At 41.4% G+C, this 23,768-nt stretch overlaps 1 protein-coding gene across 1 annotated transcript; it reads left to right on the top strand.

Moving 5' to 3' along the window:
- Rnf11 (ring finger protein 11) lies at positions 1–22,085 on the top strand. The gene is made up of 3 exons (XM_051171017.1): positions 1–181; positions 17,799–17,968; positions 19,958–22,085. The coding sequence occupies exons 1-3, from the start codon at positions 59–61 to the stop codon at positions 20,127–20,129; spliced, it is 465 nt and encodes a 154-aa protein (XP_051026974.1). The 5' UTR covers positions 1–58; the 3' UTR covers positions 20,130–22,085.
- Positions 22,086–23,768: the final 1,683 nt, after the last annotated feature.

Genomic DNA, 23,768 nt, shown 5'->3' with positions numbered 1-23,768 from the left:
TCCTCCCACCCACCCCCCTCGCCCCCCAGATCTCACGCACACACCCCAGCCCCGGAAGATGGGGAACTGCCTCAAATCCCCGACCTCTGATGACATCTCCCTGCTTCACGAGTCTCAGTCCGACCGGGCTAGCTTTGGCGAGGGGACGGAGCCAGATCAGGAGCCGCCGCCGCCATATCAGGTAGGGGAGGGTGTGTGTCGGCGGCGTGTGAGGGGAGGCGGCTCGGGCCCTCTGCCCTTGGCCTCTGGGCCTAACCTGGGGGGGGGGGTCGTTGACCCCCTTCAGGGCTGGTCATGAGGGCATCTGCAGCACAGTCCCGGAATAGACTAGGATCCTAGGTATCTCTTGGGGCACGGCTTGAGGACCGTGTTCTGTCCTTGAGTTCAGGAATCAAGAATGTGATCATATCCCCTTGGCCGGTGTCTGGTACTTAGCTCATGGAGTTGAGGATGACATGATTTTCCTGCCTTTATGTCTGAGTTGTGTGATTTCCTCTGTCAGACTGCCGGCAGGATTATGTGTTTGTGGGTAGATTGTCACCTTCCTTTATATTTATTTTCGTATGTGATCCTCCCGACTCCTACTCTAATCTTTCCTAATTGGTTCTGGTAGAACGTCTTTTTGCCATCCACTAGGGAGGTAGAATTCCAAGAGGTGATTTTAGCCTTGTTTACATATACATAGGTGGTAATTTTAAGCCCCTCCCCTTTTTTGCTCCACCCTCTGACACACCTTTTAAATAAGTTGACTAAATAAAAACTCGATTATCTTGAACTTGAGACCTTTCAACCTGACTTTGAAATTGCCATCTGTTACTTAAGACTCTTGAATGGTTCTTTTCCAAATGATACATTGAGTAAACTTCCCAGGTGGGTTTGAATACAATTGTTTAATATTTTCCTGAAGAGGGTTTAGTTTTCTAATTGTGCAGTCTCCTTTGATTTTACATTTAAATCATTATGTAGTGTTCTCTTTTTTTTCAATCCTATGTAAACCAGTTTCTCATCACGTGGAAAAAAAGTGATCATATATGCAGATTTTCTGTCCCACTTGAGGGGTCTTTCATGCACATTAGTGAAGTCCAATAGTGTTTATTGTAGCCTTGCAGAAGCCTCTGTTTCAAGCTTAACAAACCAGGCTGTTGACACTTTGGTCACTCCAGGTGATCTGTTTGCTGGGAGCCCTTCCCCCAAGGTTGCCCAGGTGAACATCTAATCCTCTTTAAGGACTCAGCTCTCAAGTATCTGAGGCCCTGACATTACCCTCCCTCCCTCCCTCCTTCCCTCCTTCCTCCCTCCTTCCTCCCTCCCTGCCTCCTCGAGTTCCTGGATATGCCCCCCAAAACCTTCTATGCTTATAAGCAATACCATACTTGTAATAATTGAAATGCTGTATCTTTGTTTAGGTAGCTGTCTCACCCTTGACAGGTGCTTCCATCCCCTGCTGAATTTGGGACGTTTTCCAGGTGCTTTTATACTCCAGCATCTGACTCATAGTAGATACTCAATAACTGAGATAAATGAAGAATAGAAGCTCTGTTCTCAATATTTCAACCAATTTCTGTTCCATAAGAATTGAGTATTTGCTGTATTTATGTGCCCCATTTCCCCCAACGTATTTAAATTGCTCCAAGAGCAGTGTCTAATACTAAATGGGGTCTGGATGTTTTGTCAGTAGCAGGAGTTGAACTGGGAACCCTGTACACATTAGCAGAACACTACTGCAGAGCTATAATTCCAGCTTTATTTTTTTTTAAACTTAATTGTTAGGCCTTGAACTTTCTGTCCTCCTGTCCCAGCCTCCAGAGTTGCTGGAATTAGAGCCCTACACTGCCAGGCCCATCTTTCAGGTATCTGTATCTTACTGTTTCCCTCTCCACTGGATAGCTAGCTACTCAACAAGTGTTATTTATGTCAGTGTCATAAGCAAATCCCCTCCCCCCCATCTATGCTCCGTAGCCTCTTTCTAGGAAAATTGGGTATCTGACTTGCTGCTTTCTCTGTTGTTCTTACTGTAATTTTAGAGTTTATGGGAACTATATTTTTGTCCTTTCCAAAAGGACTAGATTACAATGATGGTTTTTGGTTTTACCAGTACTTTTTCGGAATGTGTTATTTTTGATAGTGTAAATTGCATTGTGGTTGCCTTTTCCTGAAATGAATGACCCAGATACTGATGTAAAATTAGTATGAATTGCAAAAAAAAAAGTTACTTTAAGAGATAAGACAGTAGTAGCCTTTAATCCCAGCAGAGGCAGGCTGATCTCTGTGAGTTCCAGGACAGCCAAGACTACATAAAGAGAAACCGGATCTCAAAAAAATCAAAAGTGGGGGGAGGGGAGGCTCCTGCCTGTCATCCTAGTACTTGAAAGGCTGAGGTGGAAGGATTGCTGACAGTTTGAGGTCAGTGCTACATACTGAGTTCTAAGGTGGTCTGCGCTATAGCATGAGACCCTATCTCAAGAATTTTTTAAAGAAACATGTAGAAATAATTATGTCCCCTGAAGTCTATATTACTAATACTTGTTTTTATATGATTTGAGAAAGTACCAGTTCAAAGTAAATGATTTATAGCATTTGTGCATTTAAAGAGAAAAAGGTCTGGGGGGAGGGGAGGCTGCGCATGCTTTCAATCCCAGCGTTTGGGAGGCAGAGGCAATTCCAGGCAAGCCTGATCTACAAAGAAAGTTCCAGGACAGCCAGGGCTATTACACAGTAAAACCCAGGCTTGAAAAAACAAAACAAGCCGGGCGTGGTAGTGCACGCCTTTAATCCCAGCACTCAGGAGGCAGAGACAGGTGGATTGCTGTGAGTTCGGGGCCCGCCTGGTCTACAAAGCCAGTCCAGGACACAGAGAAACACTGTCTCGAGGAAAAAAAAAAAAAAAAAAAAAAACCAAAAAACCCCAAACAAACACAAAAAGAAATAGTATATAATTCACAACAGCTACAGTAGTATTGACTTCTTTCTTTAAAGACTAGGTGGTGGTACACACCTTTAATCCCAGCACGGAGGAGGCAGAAGCAGGTTTATCTCTAAATTTGAGGCCAACCTGATCTATAAACATCAGATATTCACAGATAAACCCTGTCCAAAAAACAAAAACCCAGGCTGGGCCTGGTAGCCTCCTCTGTAATCCCAGCACTAGGGAGCTGTGAGACAGGGCAGAAGTGGTGGATCTTGAGTTCCAGGCCAGCCTGGTTGACATATCAAGTTCCAGACCTGACAGGGATAAACAGTAAAACCTTTTCTCAATAAAATAAAACAAAAAACATATTCATTTGCAATAGGGCTTTAAATGGAAAATATCTGATTATAAAACTAAGCATGTATTTTTATTCCCTGTAGCAAGTACTTAAAACATAGTTTTTTTATTTTCTGCTGTACAGGTATGCCAAGACCTGTAAAGCAAAGGTCTAATATTCCTACTAACAGTAGCTGACAGACTTTATTTGGGGCTTGAAAGTAAGTAAGTCCTGGGTATGTGAGGCTCTGGGTTTTATATGTGCGCCAAACAAATATAGCTCAAAATAAATTATGCACTATTATAACCAGCATTTGCATAGAATCCTTATTTGTTTCTCGGGTGTTTTTGTTTGTTTTTATTTTTCAAGACAGGGCTTCTCTGTGTAGTCTTGGTTGTTCTGGCCTGACTTTGTAGGCACTCTGCCTCCTGAGTGCTGCCAGCATGCCTGGCTGATGAGACCTTGTGCAGAGATTAAAGGTGTGCACCACTGCGCCCAGCTTCTTGTGCTTTCTGTTCTTTATTTCTCTTGCATTTTTTGAGATAGGGGCTCACCCTGTCTGAGGCTTAGCTGAGTGTTGAGATTACAGGTGTGAGCACCAAATGAGGTCCTGGTGCCTTTACTAACCTCCCAGCTGTCACACTGATTTCACACTTCTCTAGACCAGCTCTCAATGTGGCAGCTATACTCTAGTGGGATCACAGTACTCCACAAGCTCATGGGGTCATGCTTAATTAGAGAAATTTTCTTAGTGTTCCCTAAATTCTATATCAGCTCTCCCGTCTGAGACCTTTGCCCTGTTTGTTCCTCTGACTGGATTACTCCCCAGGTTTCACCATGAATGGATGACTGATTCCCTTACCTCCTTCAAGTTTTTATTTGTTTTTGGTACTAGGGGATATTTTGGGTGGAGGACTATACTAGAGATCAAAAACAGGGTCTTATACACTCTAGGCAAACACTGCTACATGCCTGAAGCTTTTTTTTTTTTTTAAATAGCCCAGACTGGCTTCCGACTGGCTGTATAGCCAAAGATGACCCTAGACTGATAATGAAGTGCAAATTAGGCATGGTAACACATCTGTAATCTCTGTCCCAGAGGACGAGGCAAGATTAGGGGTTCAGGGCGAGCCAGGGCTGCCTGAGACTCTTGTCTCAAGGGAAAAAATAAGGAAAACCTAAAAGGCCAAATGCTAATTTTAAATATAAGAATTGGTTTAAAAGCTAGGTGTGGTGGTGCACACTTTTAATCACAGGTAGTGGTAGGTAGATCACTGTGAGTTTGAAGCCAGCCTGGTCTACAAAGCAATTCCAGGGGGAGGGGAAAGGTTTAAAACAATTATTGACTAAAATAATTTTATTTATTTGCCCTATATCTTTCTTGGTTTTTCAAGACAGGCTTTCTCTGGGTAGCCTTGACTGTCCTGGACTCACTTTGTAGACCAGGCTGGCCTCGAACTCACAGCGATCCGCCTGCCTCTGTCTCCCAAGTGCTGGGATTAAAAGCGTGCGCCACCACTGCCCAGCTATTTGCCCTAAATCTTTATTGCTTGCCAGAAAGTATATACTTTATGGCTTGCCAGAAAGTATATACTTTATGAAAGAATGTTTGAAACCTGTATGCATAAAGTATTAGTGTGTTAATTTGAGGATGACACTCTATTAAGGAGCTTATTATTGACTGAATATATGTAGATTGGTATCTCAATTGTATAGTTTTGATAGATTATCCTGACTCTGTGTTGGTTCATCTCACAGTTTTGATGGTGTAAAAGTAGTGCACAATCGAGACTATATTTTGAGGTTTGTTTTTTCCTAGATTAGTGAGATATCTTATTTCAGGGGACCTTCCTGCCCCAGCTTTCCCAGCACTAAGATACAAATGTGCATCCCTGGATTGTGCTCCCCCATGCTCTGCTTTTATTTCTTTGGGTGGGTGCTGGTGATCCAGATTCAGGCTCTCATGATATGAACTGCCCCCACAGCCCTGACTAAGGCTTTCTTAAACTCCATTTTGTTATTAAAAGGCTTAGTCTAGGGTTTGGGAAGATGACTGAATGGTTAAAAGCCTTTACAGCCCTTGCATAGGACCCAGATTTGGTTCCCAGCACCTATGTGGTTGGTCACAATTGCTTATAACAACGTTCCAGGTGATCCAATGCCCTCTTCTGGCCGCCATGGGCTTCTGCATGCATTTGAGACACAAACATAGCCACAAACACACACACATGATTTTGAAAATTTTAGTCTGTCCTTATACACTTACTAAAAGCATGTCATCTTCTTTAGACATCTAGACTATCAGGGACTGGAGAGATGACTCAGCAGTTAAGAGCGCTTTGCAGCTCCTGCAGGAGACCCAGTTCATTCCCACAACCTACACTGTGGCTCACAGCTGTCTCTTCTCGTCTCTGTGGGTTTCTGCATGTGCACATACATGAAGTAGATTTTGCTAAGTTCCCTTATTTGTCCGGAACTAGTTATGTAGAGCAGATAGCAGTCCAGAAGGTGTGTACTACCATGCCTTGTTTAGCTGTTAGTAATTTCATAATTTTTGGTTTTCCAGATCAATGAGAATGAAATATTAAATTTTTCATAAGTTCTCATTGTTGTTTAGCACTGTAAATGTTTTAGACATGTGGGAGATGGAGGCAGAAGTTCAAGGCCAGCCTGTATGACATTAGACCTTGTTTAAAAACACAAATCAATATTGACACCCAGTAAATATTTGACTAGCATAGAAGTATACACCTTATTCTCATCAATATGAGATCCTCATTAATTCTAGCAACAATACCTTAATTGATGTCTTCTTTACCCTTTCCCTTCTGCCTTGCCCCAGATCAGATTCTTTCTGGATTAATCCTTAGTGGTTCTTCATGAGTAATCCCTGATCTCTAAGCACTCAGAGTTATGGTTTTACTCTTAGGCCTTTCCAGCCCTGCATTTTCACTAATGCAATTTATACTCCAAATAGACTGAATAGTTATGTCTTTTCCGGCTCCCCCCCCCCCCCCAGGACAGGGTTTCTCTGTGTTATCTTGGCTGTCCTAGACTCACTTTGTAGACCAGGCTGGCCTCGAACTCACAGCAATCCACCTGCCTCTGCCTCCCCAGTGCTGGGATTAAAGGCTTGTGCCACCAGGCTGGCTGCTAAGAGGTACAGAAAGCCACCTGCTTCTCTGTTGAAAGTAAAGACTTGGACCATCATTCCACTTTGTTTTGTCTTGTTTAATAAAACTTGTGTGTGCCCTCACAACTTTGAGTATGTTCTTTATTATGGCATAGGTGTGATATTCAGAGAATAACTTTGCAGCAGCCTCCTTCCACTTAACATGGATTCAAGGATAAAACTCAGGTCCTTAGGCTTCCATGTTTGGCCCCAAGTACCATTACCCACAAGGTGTCTCACAGGCCCTTGGCTTTATTTGTGATGATTGTTGAAATTCGTGTTTATGTCTGACTTTGAACTGAGTCATTGAATTAAGTGGCATTAAGGATGCATGCTCCTTTAAGAGTAGCACAGCCAGTGTCAACAGTTTAATTCTAGAGCTAATTATAGAGTAATGTGAGTAGGTGAAGCAATGAGAACGTGGGCCGAGGCTGTGGTGGCGCACACCTTTAATGCTGGTGCTCGGGAGGCAGAGCCAGGCCGATCAGCTGTGAGTTCGAGGCCAGCCTGGTCTACAGAGTGAGTCCAGGACAGTCAAGGCTACACAGAGAAACCCTGTCTGAAAAAAGAAAAAAAGTCTGAACTTGATTTTCCTTAATTTTTAGATAAAACTTGGTTTTTATGTCTTAAATTTTCATTAATTTTTGAATAATAAAATACCTAATATTATAGGGCAGGGTTTTATGGGTTGTTTTTGAGACAGGGCTTCTCTTTGTAGCCCTGCTGGGACTCATTTTGTAGGCCAGACTGGCCTCAAATTAAGAGGCTCACCTGCCTTTGCCTCCGAGTGCTGGGATTAAAGGCATTTGAGAACATGTCCAGTAGACTTTGCGCATATGCCTATTTGTGACAAGGTCTTCTCTCTTTTTTTTTTAAAGATTTATTTATTTATTGCACATGAGTGCTTTATCTGCAGAAGAGGGCATCAGGTCACATTACAGATGGTTGTGAGCCACCATGTGGTTGCTGGGAATTGAACTCAGGACCTCTGGAAGAGCAGGTGGCGCTCTTAACTACTGAGCCATCTCTCCAGCCCAAGGTCTTCTCTTTTTGTTCTTGTTTTTTTGTTGTTGTTGTTGTTGCTTGGTGTTTGTTTGTTTGTTTGTTTGACATAGGCTTTCTCTGTGTAGCCTTGGCTGTCCTCTCCTCACTTTGTAGACCAGGCTGACCCCCGAACTCACAGAGATCTACCTGCCTCTGCCTCCCATGTGCTGGGATTAAAGGTGTGTGCCACCATGCTCAGCTTTTGACAAGGTCTTAAGTAGCTCAAACTGGCCTTGAATTTGAAATGTAGCTGGGAATGACCTTCAACTCCTGGTCATCCTGACTCCACCTCCCAAATACTGGATTATAGGCATACACATCAGCATGATTTTGAGTTGTTTGTTTGAGTGTCTTGATTTTTAAACAAAAGGGTGTCAGGGTTTCCCTCTGTGGTTTTGGCTGACCTGGAACTTGTTATGAAGGACAGGCTGGCCTTAGACTCAAGAGCTGTCTGCCTCTCCCTTTCCAGCTGCTGGAAATAAAGGTGTGCAAATACCATAAGCCAGGGGAAGGCAGGGAGGGGGAGAGAGGAGAGAGAGAGGAGGGGAGGAAGAAATGATACATTTCTTGCTGTTTTCTGAGTGTGTCTTCCAAGTATTGCCTTCAAGTACAGAGTTAGAGATGATAAGTTTCGGTTTCTAATCTGGATTCGAATACGTTGTTAAATGAATGAAGAGTTACTATGCAGGTATATCTAGCCTTTTGACATACGGTGTCATGAGGTGTAGCCATGAGGTGTAGGTTGGACATAACTAGTGGGTGTACAGTTTGTGTTTTGGAGGTAGATATGGTAATGATTAAATGCAATATACTAAACTATAAGCTTAAGTGATAATTAAGGTGGCAATCTCATGTATTTTAAAACAGAAAATAGGAAAATATTGATGTAAAAAGTGTAGAATTTAATATCTTACTGTGTGTGGGATTTTTGTTTTGTTTTGGGTTTTTGTTTTTGTTTTTTGAGACAGAGTTTCTCTGTGTAGCCCTGGCTATCCTGGAATTCACTCTGTAGACCAGGCTGGCCACAAACTCAGATCCCATATGCCTTTGCCTCCTGAGTGCTGGGATTAAAGGCGTGGGGCGCCACCACCCAGCTCTTACTGTGCTTCTTAATTAGCAAGTACAGTATTTTTAGATATTGCTCTGTGTGTGTGTGTGTGTGTGTGTGTGTGTGTGTGTGTGTGTCTGTGTGTCTGTTGGTACCCATGGAGTCTAGGAGATCAGATCCCTTATAGCTGGAGCTAGTCTGTGAGCTGCCTGACGTGGTGAATTCTGGGAACCCAACTCCTCTCTTCTGAAAGCAGTGTGTGTATGCTGAGCTATGTCTCCAATCTTACAAACATATCTTTTAATTAAATAACTAGCCTGATCTGTGCTCTCAGGGGCTAGATAAGTAATTATCTTGTTCCTTAATCTAGAAAGCATATGGTAGGAGAAAAACTAGCTGATATTTTAGTTAGGGTTAAAGACGGAAGACTAGTATGAAATTGCTGGCACTAAGTTGTTTAATATAAGCTTTTTAGTTTTTAAATTATATGACTGGATGTATTACCTCCATGCATATGTATGCTTCACATGCATGCCTGTTTGAATCCCCTGGAACTGGGGTTACAGATGTTTGTGAGCCACCATGTGGGTGCTGGGAACAAGTGCTCTTAACTTGGCTGGGGGTTGTGATGCACACCTGTAGTCCCAGCACTTGGGAGGCACAGGCAGGTGAATCGCTGTGAGTTGTAGGCCAGCCTGATCCACAAGGCTACAGAGAAACCCTGTCTCAGAAAAACAAGAAAAATAAGTGCTCTCAACTCTAGGCCCTAATAGTGGATAAAAACAGTTGAGGTGCCCTGGTTAGGTGGGAGAGCTTACAGCTGAAAGAATTATCAGTAGGTGGAAGGCATATGATAGAGTCCAGGGAGGTGTGGAATCATTTACAGTTAAGATGGACACATAAATAGGGCTCAGTTGGGCTCCATCGCCAGCATGCTGATACTGGTCTACATAGCCAAGGTTATACAGTGAGACTCTGTGTTAGAAGTGGGGAGGTAGTGGCTGGAGAAATGACTCAGTGGTTAAGGGCATTTACTGCTCTTTCAGAGAACCCGAATACACTTCCCAGGATCCATGTTGGGCAGTTTACAATGGTCTAACTCCAGCTCCAATGGACTCAGTGTCTCCAGCCTCAAATCACCTGTGCCAGCATGTACAAAGCCTTGCATAGATGTACACATACATAATTTAGAATAATAAAAACCTTTTATTCATTTTTGGTTTTTTCAAAGAGACCCATCTGCCTCTGCCTCCCAAGTGCAGGGGATTAAAGGCGTGTACCACTTAGCCCAGCTCCCCTGAAATTTATAGCTATGATGCTTATTATACACTGCACTTCTAGCATTTTATCAGTAGCAGTTCCTACTCTGGTGTACTGGGTCTTTGCTTCAGTAAATTCTGATTCTTTGTATTCCAACATCTATTTCTCTAATGGTGAAGGCCAGTGTTTGCGCTGTGGACATCATTTCTGACTTGTTTTGTTTATTTGAGAGACTATGCCTGTCAACCAGAAGCTAGAAAGGCTTTAATTTTCATGAATTTTGGCCTAGAGAAATTACTCAGCAATTCACACTGTCTCCTCCTCCAGAGGCACTGGGTTCATTTCCCAGCACCCATGTGGCAGCTCACTGCCTGTAACTCCAGCTCCAAGGGGTGCAAAGCCCTCACATTAAAGCCTGGTTAAGTGTGCTAGGCCTGGTGGCATATGCCTTTAACCCCAGCCTGGTCTGCAAAGAGTTCCAGGACAGCCAGGACTATTACACAGAGAAACCCTGTCTCAAAAAAAAAAAAAAAAACCAAAACAACGAAACAACAACAACAACAACAAAAAGATTAGGGTTGTTCCTCATAATTTTATTAAAATGTTTTTGGTTTTATTTTGTTTTGTTTTTTTGAGATGGAGTCTCTGTATATAGCCCTGGCTGTCCTGGAACTCACCTGCCTCCAAGTGCTGGGATTAAAGAAAGATGTGCGCCACCATGCCCAGCTTCTGTTTGTTTTAATATAATTTATGTGTTTTTGATTAAGATAGGATTTTGCTGTGTAACCCTGGCTTCAGTATCCCAGGTGCTAGGATTTTGACTTATGCACCACCACACTTGGCTAGATTTGCTTTATCATTTTTGGGTTTTTTGGAGACATGGTTTCTCTGTGTAACCGTAGCTTCCCAGGAACTAACTCTGTAGCCCACGCTGACCTCAAGAGATACAGTGCTGGGATTATAAAGGTGGACAAGATGGCGGGGTGTGTTTCTCAGCTTTGTGCCATGGAGCATTTGATGTGGAGGTATGTAGGCAGTTTTCATTTGAAAATAACCACCAGGTTGTGATATGCACCTGCAATCCTGGACTGGATAGGTGAAGGTGGTAGGTTCAGGAGTTCAAGGCCAACTTGAACCAGTCCTTTAACTACTCTACACTACATGCTAGTAGTCAAATCAAACTAAAAAAACTTTTTTTTTTTTTTTGGCTGTCAGTTGAGGGCTGAGTGATGCCCTAGTCCTCTGTGACATGTATAGCCTAGCTTTGTTTTGCTTTGCTTTGCTTTTAGAAACAGGGTTTCTCTGTAGCCTTGGCTGTCCTGGACTCACTTTTTACACTAGGCTGGTCTCACAGAGATCCACCTGCTGCCTCTGCCTCCTAAGTGCTGGGATTAAAGGCGTGCCCCACCAGGCCTGGCCAAACAAAAACTCTTAAGTGTAAGTGGCTAAGGGGCAGATGTCCTTGATTTAAACAGCTTTACATTTGAGTTTCAAAGTTAATGATGTCCTAGTGAACTTTAGTTTCACCTCCATTTGCTCTGTGATCAGGATTTTGACAAGAGTAGGGATGGATCCAGCCCTGACTTTCAGCCTGTTAGGCAAGAAATTACTAAGCTGTAAGCTTTTGAAAATACAGGTTTTTAATTTTGGTCATTACCAACTTACTACTTCATTTGAGCTTTTTGAATCATTCTAAGTTTTGACTAACCTAAGGCCATATGGAACTGCTCTTGTATTTTAAAGTTTTGTATTGTTTGACTTAGAGTCTCACTAACCCAGGCTATTCTGGAACTTACTATTTGGAGCTTTACCACTGAGCTGTACTCTCAGGCCCCTGAAGAATCTGAAAACAAGACGGAAACCCAGTTTTATACTTCAGGACTTAGAGATGCTGACACATGGTCAAACTGATCAACAGTACACTTTTTAGTCCTATCTCAGGCTTGAGACTCAACATATTATTGACTGTGTATTAGAAAATAGGTACCACCTGTGTATATCAGCTGATCTGAGTAGAGTGTAAAAAAATCTAGCTAGTTGGGCCAATTTAAGTGATGTTTAGGTCCCTGTTTCTTTAAACCTTTATGTAAAATATTTCACCGAGTTTCTGGGAAATAATCATTTTAGTGAAGTTTTTACTATAAAAATATAAGTATTTTTATAATTTATTTTTATATACATTTGGTTTTTGGCCTACATAAATGGCTGTGTGAGGGAGTTGGACTTGAGTTGTGAGCTGCCATGTGGCTGCTGAAAATTGAACCCTGGTCCTCTGGAAGAGCAAGCAGCCAGTGCTCTTACCCACAATCTCTTCGGCCCCCTTATAGCTGGGCTGAGGCAGGCAGATCTCTGAGAAGGCCAGCCTGGTCTACAAATTGAGTCAGGACAGTCAAGACTACACAAAGAAAATTTTTTGTTTGTGTGATTGATTGTTTATTTGTTTGTTTTGAGACAGGGTTCCTCTGTGTAGCCTTGGCTATCCTGAACAGCTTTGTAGACCAGGCTGGCCTCAATCCGCCTGCCTCTGCCTCCCAAGTGCTGGGATTAAAGGCGTGTGCCACCACGTCCAGCTGAGAAAATATTTTTAATACAATTATATCCTATCCCCCCTACCCCTTTTCATATCTCCTTCCTGCTCCATCTCAAATTCATGACCTCTTTAATTATTGTTACATATATAAATATATATATGCACGTGCAAACCCTCTTGAGTCTGTTTAGTGTTGTGTGTGTGTGTGTGTGTGTCTATACATATACATACATGTGTGTGTGTGTGTGTGTGTGTATATTCATTCCAGGGCTAACCATTTGAAATTGGATAATCAATTAGAACGCCTATCCTTGGGGAAGATATTCCCTTTATCAGCTGTCATAAGTCAAGTGATAAGGGTTGGTTAGACTTTCCTCTTCCATATTAACATGTCTAGTTCATAATTTATCAATAGATGGCTGTAGTATATCCATATGTCCACATAAAAAGTGAAACTGAGCCAGGTAGTGATGGCTCACATCTTTAATCCCAGCACTCAGTAGGCCAAGAGGAGGATCTCTGAGTTCAAGGCCAGAAAAAAAAACGAGAAAAAGGAAAACTGGCTTCCTTTCTCTATCATGCACAAAAATGATTACTCCATATACTTAGGGGGCGGGTGAGAGTGCTGTTAATGTGAGTTTCCAAACAGACTGCTACAGAAAAACAAAACCAAACTAAAAACAAACAGTACAACTTAGACATGCAGTCTCCTCATGACCGTGGGTTAGACAACTTCCTTAGGTGCCAGAAGCTCAAGTGGGCAAATGCTTGTCTGGCATCTAAAACCCTGGGTAAGATCCCTGCCACCGCTAGCAAAAGAAAAAGGAACATGTACTTCAAAGAACATAGGTGCAAAGATCTATAGAAGGCAAGAAAATATTTGCAGCTCATTTCTCTAGACAATGGTATTTGGCCTATTTACAAACAAAACACAGACAAAGCTAATTTTTAAAAAAACACCCAGCAAATCAAAAGATGATTAACACTGTTCACAATCAGCTGCTATATCATACCTATTAGAGTAGTTAAAACAGGTTTTGGTGATTATGGGGAGAAAATTGGGACTATCTATTAATTCCTGGTATAAATTCAAAGTGGTACCAGAGCTTTAGAATTTGGCAATTCTTCAAAAGCTTGTGGAGAATTTTATTCCTGGGTTTATATCAGAGAAATGTCTAAAGCCTTGTAAGTGAATTTTTATAGTAGTGTGATTTCATAATAGCCTCTAAATTGAAACAACCCAAGTGTCCACCAATGACTATGCAAATTGTGGTCTGTCTAGAGGATAGAGTAGCAAAACAAAACAATTAAAAAAAAAAAAAAACAGTTCTAATGCATGCTGTATTAGAGTGTAGGTGAGCTTTGAAAGCATTCTAAGTGAAAGACCTGCCACAAAAATAGTTGGGTTGCCCTACCCCTTTTTGAAAGTATCTCACACAAGTTAGACTAGAATTCACTGTACTCAGGCAGGTCTTGAACTCATTAATCTTCCTGCCTCGTGCTTCTGGATACTGGAATGGAAGCCACAAAGCCAGGCAAAAGGTCATATAATAGCACAATTCTGTCTACAGGGAAATGTTCAAAATCTGTAAAGATAGATAATGCAGGATTTCTGTGAAGGGGGACAAATTCTCTACAATTTGCTGCATAATGTATGAATAGGAAAACCCACAAAATAGTATTTATTTGTGTGTATTGGGCGGAGATGCCTAAGTACACATTTGGAACAGGGGATAGGGTTGGGACCTACTGGTAGAGGTTTGAAGGACAGTGTTCATAAGTAAGTTCCTCCTTTTTACCATGTGGTTCCTGGATAGTCAGATTGCATTTGACAGGCTTAGTGACGAGTTCCCTTACCTCTGAAATTAATTTTAGATAGGTCTCACTGTGTATTTCTGTTCTGTCCAAGATAAAAAGTATACACCACCACACCTAGCTACATTTTTTTCTTAATATGTCTCTGTGTGGGTATTAAACAAGAGTGCAAGGACCCACAGAGGTCTGCACCATAATATCCCCTTGGAGTTGCAGGTAGTTGTGACACCCACACTCCACCCAAAATGGATACTGGGAACTATCCTTGCATGTACTCAAAATCTTAACTGTTGAGCCATCTCTCTAGCCCTCTGAATTTAGTAAAATGGGAGCCAAGGATATGATACAGTTGGGATGTGAGGATACTTTGAACCCTAATTGTATTCATGTAGGATGTGGTAGCACATGACTAAACTCAAGATGTGGAAGCAGGGGACCAGGAAGTTAATTTAATCCTTGGCTACATGAGACCCTGCCTTAAAAATACCCATCCACCTCCCTAGTTGGAATCTTCTTTTTCTTTTTTAAAACAACAACAACAAAGATTTATTTATTCAGTATTCTGTCCAAATATGCACCTGCCCACAACAAGAAGGCATCAGATCTCATTACAGATGGGCATGAGCCAACATGTGGTTGCTGGGAAGTGAACTTTGGAACAGCAGTCAGTGAGCCGTCTCTCCAGCCCCGGAATGCTCTTTTTCAAATACGTAGGCCACTCTGGGTTATACCATCATTGAAAGTAAAGTAGTGTGTTTCAGTATCATAGATGATATGTAGACTTTTAGTTCTCCATGTATCATTTGGGGACTATAGATAAACAAAACCTTGCTTTGTGGGCTTTCCCACCACCACCCTTTTATGGTCAAAATTAATGAATCATCAGAACTAAAACATAGAGCGAGACCAGCTATTTCAAATCTTCCTTTTTATGGCCTTTAGAGAAAACATTCCCAGTAAGAGCATGCAGCTGGAGGAGGAGGTGGTGCCAATAGCAGCATGTAAGGCTGTAAAGAGAAAAATCAAGAGTGAGCTCTTACTTCCTACTGGCTGAGAATATACAGCTGTCAGTGACAGGCTGCATTCTTTAGTAGTGACTTTATTTTTCCCTCACCACAAGCCAGACTTGTACTATTTCCAGCCTCAGACACTATTTAGGCATGTCCTCCACTGCATTGTTTTAATTTCAGAAATTGTATCATATTCCCTAATTTGAATAAACAATTTTTTGAGAGGGGGTCTCATGTAACAAGAGTTGTCCTCAAACTTGCTGTGTGGCCTAGGATGACCTTGAACTTGTGATTCTCCTGCCTCCACTTGAATTGTTAGGGTTACAGGTGTATTCTACCATGCTGGTATTGAATCCAGCTTTATAGCGCAAGACACACACCTCTCTGACTATCCTGGAATTCACTGTAGATCAGCCTGGCCTCAAATTCCCAGATGCCTCTGCCTCTGCCTCCCAAATGCTAGGATCAAAGGCATACTTTACATTTCCATTTGTTTCTTATGTTAACATTAGAGCCCAAGGTATTACTGACATTTGTCATTTTAAATAGATGCTTTTCTTTATATAACAAGGAGCCAGGAATGTATTTTGACCTAGCATGTGTAAGACCATCAGAATATTTTAGTGAATTTTCTTAGTGTGTCAGAACTTGGGTGTTTTTTTGTTTGGTTGTTGGGTTGGGGTTTGTTTGTTTGTTTTGTTTTTGAGGGGAGTAAATATCTAACCCTATTATTTCCCTTTGCCCTGTCCCATAGTACATTTAATCACCATACCTTATTGTCTTTTGTTCACTGTATTGCATTTTTCTGCAAGGGATATTTTAATTTTTCCTTTAGGCCAAATACTTTTTTTGTTTGTTTTTGTTTTTTGAGACAGAATTTCTCTTTGTAGCCTTGGCTGTCCTGGACTCTCTTTGTAGACCCGGCTGAGCTTACAGAGATCTACCTTCCTCTGCCTCCCTAGTGCTGAGATCATAGGCGTGTGCCACCATGCTTTGCTCATGTTTATTCTTGTGGAGATAGGTACCTAAGGGCCTTTCCTTTCAGTAGTAGCTAGTCTCCAAGTATGTTTTGGCCTCTATCTCTACTGGTGTTTTATGCTTATACAGACTCTTGTTGAAGGCCAGTGTTTTTTTTAATCAACTGTTTAGATTTCATAAGCTGATTTATAATCTTTTTGTGCTATTTCCTTGCACAGAGGAAATGATTAATTGGTAAACATTTAAGATTTATATTTTGAGGTAAGAGGAGGTGGCAGAAGTGAGCACCAATACCAGTCACTCCTAAAAATACACTTCCAAAACAAAACCAGAAGACTGTAATTAGGTATTTAACAATGGGCTAAGGATTCTAGGAAGTGCTTGATACAATAAACTGAAATCAAACCCTGGGGAAAGTAGATAGGTCACTGTACTTGTAGTTATTGCTAGGTAACATTTTAGAGGACTGTTAGAGCAGAGCCAATGCAACCAAGGCAGTTTGTTCTTAACACTGAGACAGGAAGAAACTTGGAGCGAATACTGACATAGTCCTTGTCATAAATGATTTTATAAATTCACTTTCACTATAATCCAGCAAATCTTCTCAGGTCTCACTGTATAGCCCAGGCTGGCCTCAGACTCACCTTGCAACCGTGGCTGGCTGTGATTCTTCAATCTCTGCCTCCACAGAGTTTGCATTAAAGGTGTGTGAAACCGTATCTGGCTCCAGTACATTTGTTAGTTTTGAAATGCTGCCTCATAGTCATAGAGTAACTGAGTTGTAATCCCAGCTTTCCTGTGTAATGTACACACTGGTAAGGATAACACTTAAAATTCCAGTTTAATTTTTAAAAATAGTATATTTGTATTTTATGTACATTGATGTTTTGCCTATATGTGTGTCTCTGTGAGAGTGCCACATCCTCTGGAACATGAATTACAGTCAGTTGTGAGCTGCCATGTGGGTGCTGGGAATTGAACCCAGGTCCTCTGAAAGAGCAGTCGGTGCTCTTTAACTGCTGAGCCATCTCTCCAGTCCTGAGCTTTTACAGTGACTCTCTTTGTTTGTTTGTTTTGTTTTTTGAGACAGGGTTTCTCTGTGTAGCCTTGGCTGTCCTGGACTCACTTTGTAGACCAGGCTGGCCTCGAACTCACAGCGATCCGCCTGCCTCTGCCTCCTGTTAAACATGAGTAAAAGCACAGATGTTAAATAACTTGGTCAATGTTGTATATTATTAATAAACATAGTAGGGACAGTCTTTTTAAGTGTAAACCATGAAACTTGTCTGCATTGAAATTTGCTTACTAAATATAAGACTCTGAAGAAGTGTGCGTGTCTAAGATGAAGATGCCCACATCTCAGTTACAGTGGTCACTTTCATCTTTGATCATATAGTCAAATCTTTACAGTGAGATTCAGTCATGATTATCCAACCTCCCACTTATCTCAGGGCCCATTTTCCTTCCCTGGATAAGTAAGTTAATACACCCTAGAAAATGTTTTGTTGTTGTTTTGGTTTTTTCAAGACAGGGTTTCTCTGTTATCTTGACTGTCCTGAACTAACTTTGTAGACCAGGCTGGCCTCGAACTCACAGCAATCCACCTGCCTCTGCCTCCCAAGTGCTGGGATTAAAAGTGTGCGCCACCACTGCCCAGCGAAAATGGGTTTTTTAAATAAAAATTCTTTTCATATAGGAACAAGTTCCCGTTCCGGTCTATCATCCAACACCTAGCCAGACTCGGCTAGCAACTCAGCTGACTGAAGAGGAACAAATTAGAATAGCTCAAAGAATTGGCCTTATACAGCATCTGCCTAAAGGAGTTTATGACCCTGGAAGAGATGGATCAGAAAAAAAGATCCGAGAGTAAGTAGTAATTTTATGTATGGAGATTTGTGTGCAGCTTTTTAAAAAGTGATCCTAGAGATTGAGCCTAGAGCCTTGTACCTGAAGCAGCAGGTATTCCACCGCTAAGCTCTGTTTTCAACCATAGGCATTAGCTCCAGGCCATTCAGGACTACATAGAGAAACTTTACATCAAACAAAACCAAAATAAAAAGTGTCCTTTTAGAGTCTATGGCTGTATTATTTTTCTCATTATTTAGTAAAACATCTGACAAGCAATTTACGGAAGGAAGTCTTTATTCTGACTAATGATTTCAGGGAGCCTTAGTCTGTCTGGTGGAAAAGGCATGGCAACAAGTGCTCTTGTCCGTGTTGGCGAGGCTGTGAGGTGGCTGCTGAGAACTACACTGGAACAACTGTGTTGGTAACACACTGAGCAAAGCTACTTGGAGAAGTTACTGTCCATCATCCAGGGAAGCTAAGAGGCCAGGGAGAAACCATGCTTACTGGCTTACGCCTATATGGCTTGCTTAACTCCCCCTTTTTTTGTTTTGTTTTCGAGACAGGGTTTCTCTGTGTAGCCTTGGCTATCCTGGACTCACTTTGTAGACCAGGCTGGCCTCGACATCAGAGCAATCCACCTGCCCCTGCCTCCCTACTTTTGGGATTAAAGACGGGCTCCACCACCGCCCAGGAACACCTGCCTAGGGTGCTCACAGTGGCCCAGGCCCTCCCACATAAAAAAAAAAGCCTCTGTAGACATGCATCGCCCCCCTCCCCCAACACACACACACAGGCCAATCTGGAGGAATTTTCTCAGTTGTGGTTCCCTCAAAAAAAACTTAACTAGCACCGATGGCTAGGCCACACCAATCAAGGCCTGTTTCTAACTGGCCATGAAAAGGGTTTACCGGCCAGTGTCATAGCGGTGTCCATGCAGTCAGCTTATCATTAAAACTGTTTAAAGTTTTAGTGACATGGGAGATCTTTCATAACTTGAGAAAGTAATTTTTTCAAGCCTGATGAGTAATTTTGTTGACTTGAGATTTAATAGGGACAGCTATTCTAATTGAGAACGGCTTTACCAAACAACACAGATCATCTAATTTACTCGGTTAATGTTTGTCTTTTTGAACTAGACCACCATTTAATTAATACTAGTAGGTAAGAGCAAAGTCTGTCTAGTGCACTGGATTTGGACCTCCCCAGAACTGAGTTTTGTAAACCTGTAGAAAAGTGCAGTGGACTTGAAAGTGAGTTAATGAAGACTGTTTTAAACTCGGAGCACCCACAGGAGTAGACTGGATTAGTCATTCTGTTTTGATTTTTTTTTTTTTCTTTTGCTTTGTATTTGAGGCAGCCTTTTGCTGTGTAGCCTTGGCTGGCCTAGAACTATGTAGAGCAAGCTGGACTAAAACTCACAGAGAGCCACCTGCTTCTGTCTCTAGAGCACTGTTGTTCCATGTAGTTGTTAATGAGCACTGCTCCTGATTGCTCTAAAGACTGGTGCGAGGAAGCATCACAGTAGACGTCTCCTGTCATACAGCTGTTTCCAGACACAGCATGGCTTTGCTCCTTAATGGACTCTGCTTTCTTTTTCTGTTAGTTGCTATTAAAGGCTTAGAAATTAAAAAGAAATCACAATAAAATATGAATGGGGGTGCTGGAGAGATGGCTCAGTGGTTAAGAGCACTGGCTGCTCTTCCTGAGGACGTGGGTTCAATTCCCAAACACACATAATAGTTCACAACTGTTTGTAGCTCCAGTTTTGGGGTATCTGGCACCTTCACAGACATACATACAGGCAAAACACCAGTGCACATAAAAATAAATAAATCTCTTTTTAAAAAAAGAATGTTAGGAAAAACAAGTTTTCATGCTTAGGTAACAGGAACTTTTTAGGTGTATGAGTATTTTGCTTGGATGTATTTGGATTAACACTGTCTTTTTAAAGACTATTCTGAGATAGGCAACTTGTGAAGAATTCTGATTCCTTCTTTGCTCCCACAGGTGTGTGATCTGCATGATGGACTTTGTTTATGGGGACCCAATTCGATTCCTGCCGTGCATGCACATCTATCACCTGGACTGTATAGATGACTGGTTGATGCGCTCCTTCACGTGCCCCTCCTGCATGGAGCCAGTTGACGCAGCCCTGCTTTCATCCTATGAGACTAACTGAGCCAGGGTCTCTCGTCTGACTTCAAGTGAACCATCGTTTTTGGTGGTTTTGATCTTTTGTCACTGAGCCCAAAGAGCCAGGGATTAGGAATTAAGATCATGCACAAAAGTTTCCTAAAGCTTCCTGGATGGCTGCAGATGTTGAGGAAAGTATGTGATATTTTAGAAATTTAGGGGGAAAGTAGGATGGATGGTATTTTTATGTAAAGCCTTGACCCAGTGTTTAAAATATAATTATTAGACCTTGTTCCTGCTCCAGTACATAGGAATTGTGTAAAGTGTTACAGCAGTTGTACATGTTTAAATTGTGTGTGTTGAAGATTAGGGAAAAGGTAGTTGTTCTTTTTTCCTAAATGAGATAGGTTTTTTCTCCCTTCCGCCCAATTTCTTTTCTGAAAAGTTATTGGCATTTGGGTCAAGGTTTTATTAAAAGTTACATTTTATAACACTGGCACAAAAAAAGTAGTTTTAAGCTTGTTTGCACAGTTCTTTTTTTCCATTGGAAATGGAATTCATTGCCTTAGGTCTTTTTAAATAGTGTATTATTATCGTTGGGGCTGGCTCTATGCTTGAAAACCAGTTTATTTATAACCTGTTGTAAGTGCTATATTCTGTTTGCAGTTAGGAAATGCAGAATTCAAAGTGATCTCCTAGCTTGTAAGCAAACTGAGATGCACTATCTCTTTTTTATTAAAAATGAGTTGATGTGTCAGAAAACCAAGGCTAGCAAAGTGGATTTGATATCCCCTTCCTTGGGTGTCTTATTGTTTGGTTGTTAATATGGTGATAATTGTTGAGCTTTGAACTATGCCACTATGCTTATGTAAAAATGAAGGTGGCACCATGGTGAGACTTAACCAGAAGTAGTTTCTCAGCTGTAACAGTTTGATTCTCTTTCCCGTGACCTCTTTCCCCACTGTCTGGAACCATAGCAAAAGGACACTGCATCTCCTGTTACTGTAGTGCTGAGGTTGTTGAAGCTACAGAAACACATTTAGTCTGTTTCATAGAAAGGTGTCCTTTAAGTCCTGTAGTGACTGACAGGAAAGGTGACTGTGTTTCACGTTTCGCACACCAATGCAGCAGGATTTGTATAATCACATGACTTCATAGTTGTGATCTCAAAGGAACTTTTCCTTTACTTTTTCTTGCAATTAATGTAAGAATAACTCTAAATCTCTACACTTCTGAAGAGTGGGAGGTAGAGACTAGTAAAGATGTAATGTGTTATCCATTTAGCATGTGTTTATTTTTCCTTATGTTCTCGAGGTGATTTGTTCCTTGACTCAGTGATATTGTAGTTACAAGTGATGAGCAAAAGCACTCTCCACCTGACAAGTGAGAAACTGTTCTTTTATATTGTGTTGAGTGTTGGACTAACCCTTTTTTGCATACAGAAGGTCTCTGAAGGTTCTTCATAATTGCATTATATAGAAATTATGTCTTAGTTATTGACATTCAGATGAAGCGTTCATACATTGCTTAGTTCCCATTGGACCCCATGATGGAAAGACTTAAGGATGAACTTGGAAAATGCTGAAGAAATTAGATTATCAGGTTCTGTTAAATTGTTACGTATATCTTGCTTAATTTCTGTTCATTTATTTATACCCACCCAATTATAAAGTAAATTTGGAGGAAACACCTGAAGTTGTGCCATATTTTCAGTGCTAGTTCCTTTTTAATCCTTATGTTTTCTAATTATACACATCTGTGATCATCAAACAAGTATTACAACCAGACTTTTCCTAGGTTCTCAAAATTAGTAAATTAACTTTCCCCAGTCATCTTTCATGTCTTTGGTGAAAACAAAAACCCTTCTGCCTCAGGCTAGAACTGAGTGCTCTTGGGTGATCTTTTGTTCTTTAACTTTATTCTGCTGGTAAAGTTATAATGTAGCTATGCAGGGCTTAAAGTCAAGAGTTGGTTACATGTGCCCCAGAATTTCTAATCTTAAAAAAAAACAAACCACACAAATACACACACACACACACACACACACACACGTACACACAAGTTTATTTCATATTTATATATAGTTTGTTTGAAAGCCTTTTTTCCTTGCTTTAGCAAAAAAGTGTTTACTGTTCTGTTCTTTATTTTAGGCAAAGTAAACAGGTTGCCCTAAAGACAGGTTTTACATAGTTGTAAGGACTCAACCTTCACCCCTAATGGGTTTTTTTAGCATATCAGTTTAGGCTTAGGGAAGTGCTTTTATTGCTTTGCATTTACTATGGTTTAATCATACACTTAGGAACTTGATAGCTTTGGTTCCTAAACCAAGTAGGTTAGAAATGGGCAAGATATGTTCCAGCTTGGCTACAGGATTTGGAATGTCTGAAAACCCTAACCAGAGAAAGACTTTACACAAATTGAGTTGCTTGGATATACTTTGTTTACATTCTTACAAGGACTCTCTTTAATTGGTATTGGAAGACTTACTCCTACTACTGTGTGTGTCTGTTATTTCACAGAACATAGGGCATTGAGGTTTTTTGTTTTTTGTTTTTTTTTTGGAGACAGGGTTTCTCTGTGTAGCCTTGGCTGTCCTGGACTCACTTTATAGACCAGGCTAGCCTCGAACTCAAAGAGATCCGCCTGCCTCTGCCTGGGTGCTGGGATTACAGGCGTGCCCCACCATGCCCAGCAGCATTAAGGTTCTTTACATGAAAAGTTCCCTCATTAGGAAGAAAACTTTTTAAAGTGTTTACATTTTACTTATATGTATGAATATTTTGCCTGCAGGTATGTCTGTGTAACACTTGTGTTCCTGGTGCCTATGGAAGCCAGAAGAGACTGTCCAATCCCTGGAAACTGTAGTTACAGTTGTAAATCCAGTCATCTAGGAGAGCAGTCAGTGCTGTGACCCCTCCAGTCACAGAAGCAAGCATTTTAAAAAGCACCTTGTGGAGATAGATAGCTCAGCAGTTAAGAGTACTGGCTATCCTTCCAGAGGACCCAGGTTCAATTCCCAGCACCCACGTGACAGCTCAGAGCTGCCTGCAGGTCCAGTTCTAGACCACCTGACACCCTCACACAGGCACACATGTAAGCAAAACATTAATGCATAATTGGAAAGTAAAACAACTGAAAGTGGTAAAAAGGTAAGTTTCTAGATACACTTAGCTACCTGTGGTCTCAACTGAAAGTGGTAAAAAGGTAAGTTTCTAGATACACTTAGCTACCTGTGGTCTCAACTGAAAGTGGTAAAAAGGTAAGTTTCTAGACACACTTAGCTACCTGTGGTCTCAACTGAAAGTGGTAAAAAGGTAAGTTTCTAGATACACTTAGCTACCTGTGGTCTCAACTGAAAGTGGTAAAAAGGTAAGTTTCTAGACACACTTAGCTACCTGTGGTCTCAACTGAAAGTGGTAAAAAGGTAAGTTTCTAGACACACTTACGAATGGCGCTGTTACGGGCTGGGGACATGAAACCCTGTGGTAGAGAGCACCTTTCACCTCAGTAGAGGCCCCGAGTTCAGCCCCAGCACTACGAACAAAATACCCTGGTTAGCTATCAAACCAATCTGTTCTTTTACGAGATAGGATCTTACTCAGTATCCCAGACTGGTCTAGTGCCCGCTGTGTAGGCCAGGTAAATTGATGGTGAACCTCCCCATCTTGGCTTCCTCCATATTGGG

The sequence above is a fragment of the Acomys russatus genome, chromosome 29, assembly GCF_903995435.1.
Source record: "Acomys russatus chromosome 29, mAcoRus1.1, whole genome shotgun sequence".
NCBI classification, from domain to species: Eukaryota; Metazoa; Chordata; class Mammalia; order Rodentia; family Muridae; genus Acomys; species Acomys russatus.
This window is presented reverse-complemented; position numbering and strand designations above follow the sequence as displayed.

Bases quoted from the DNA above. Each gene is read 5' to 3' on its own strand.
- Rnf11 (XM_051171017.1), top strand. From the start codon at position 59: ATGGGGAACTGCCTCAAATCCCCGACCTCTGATGACATCTCCCTGCTT. The intron at 182-17,798 runs GTAGGGGAGGGT...CTTTTCATATAG, and splicing joins AGCCGCCGCCGCCATATCAG to GAACAAGTTCCCGTTCCGGT. The intron at 17,969-19,957 runs GTAAGTAGTAAT...TTGCTCCCACAG, and splicing joins TCAGAAAAAAAGATCCGAGA to GTGTGTGATCTGCATGATGG.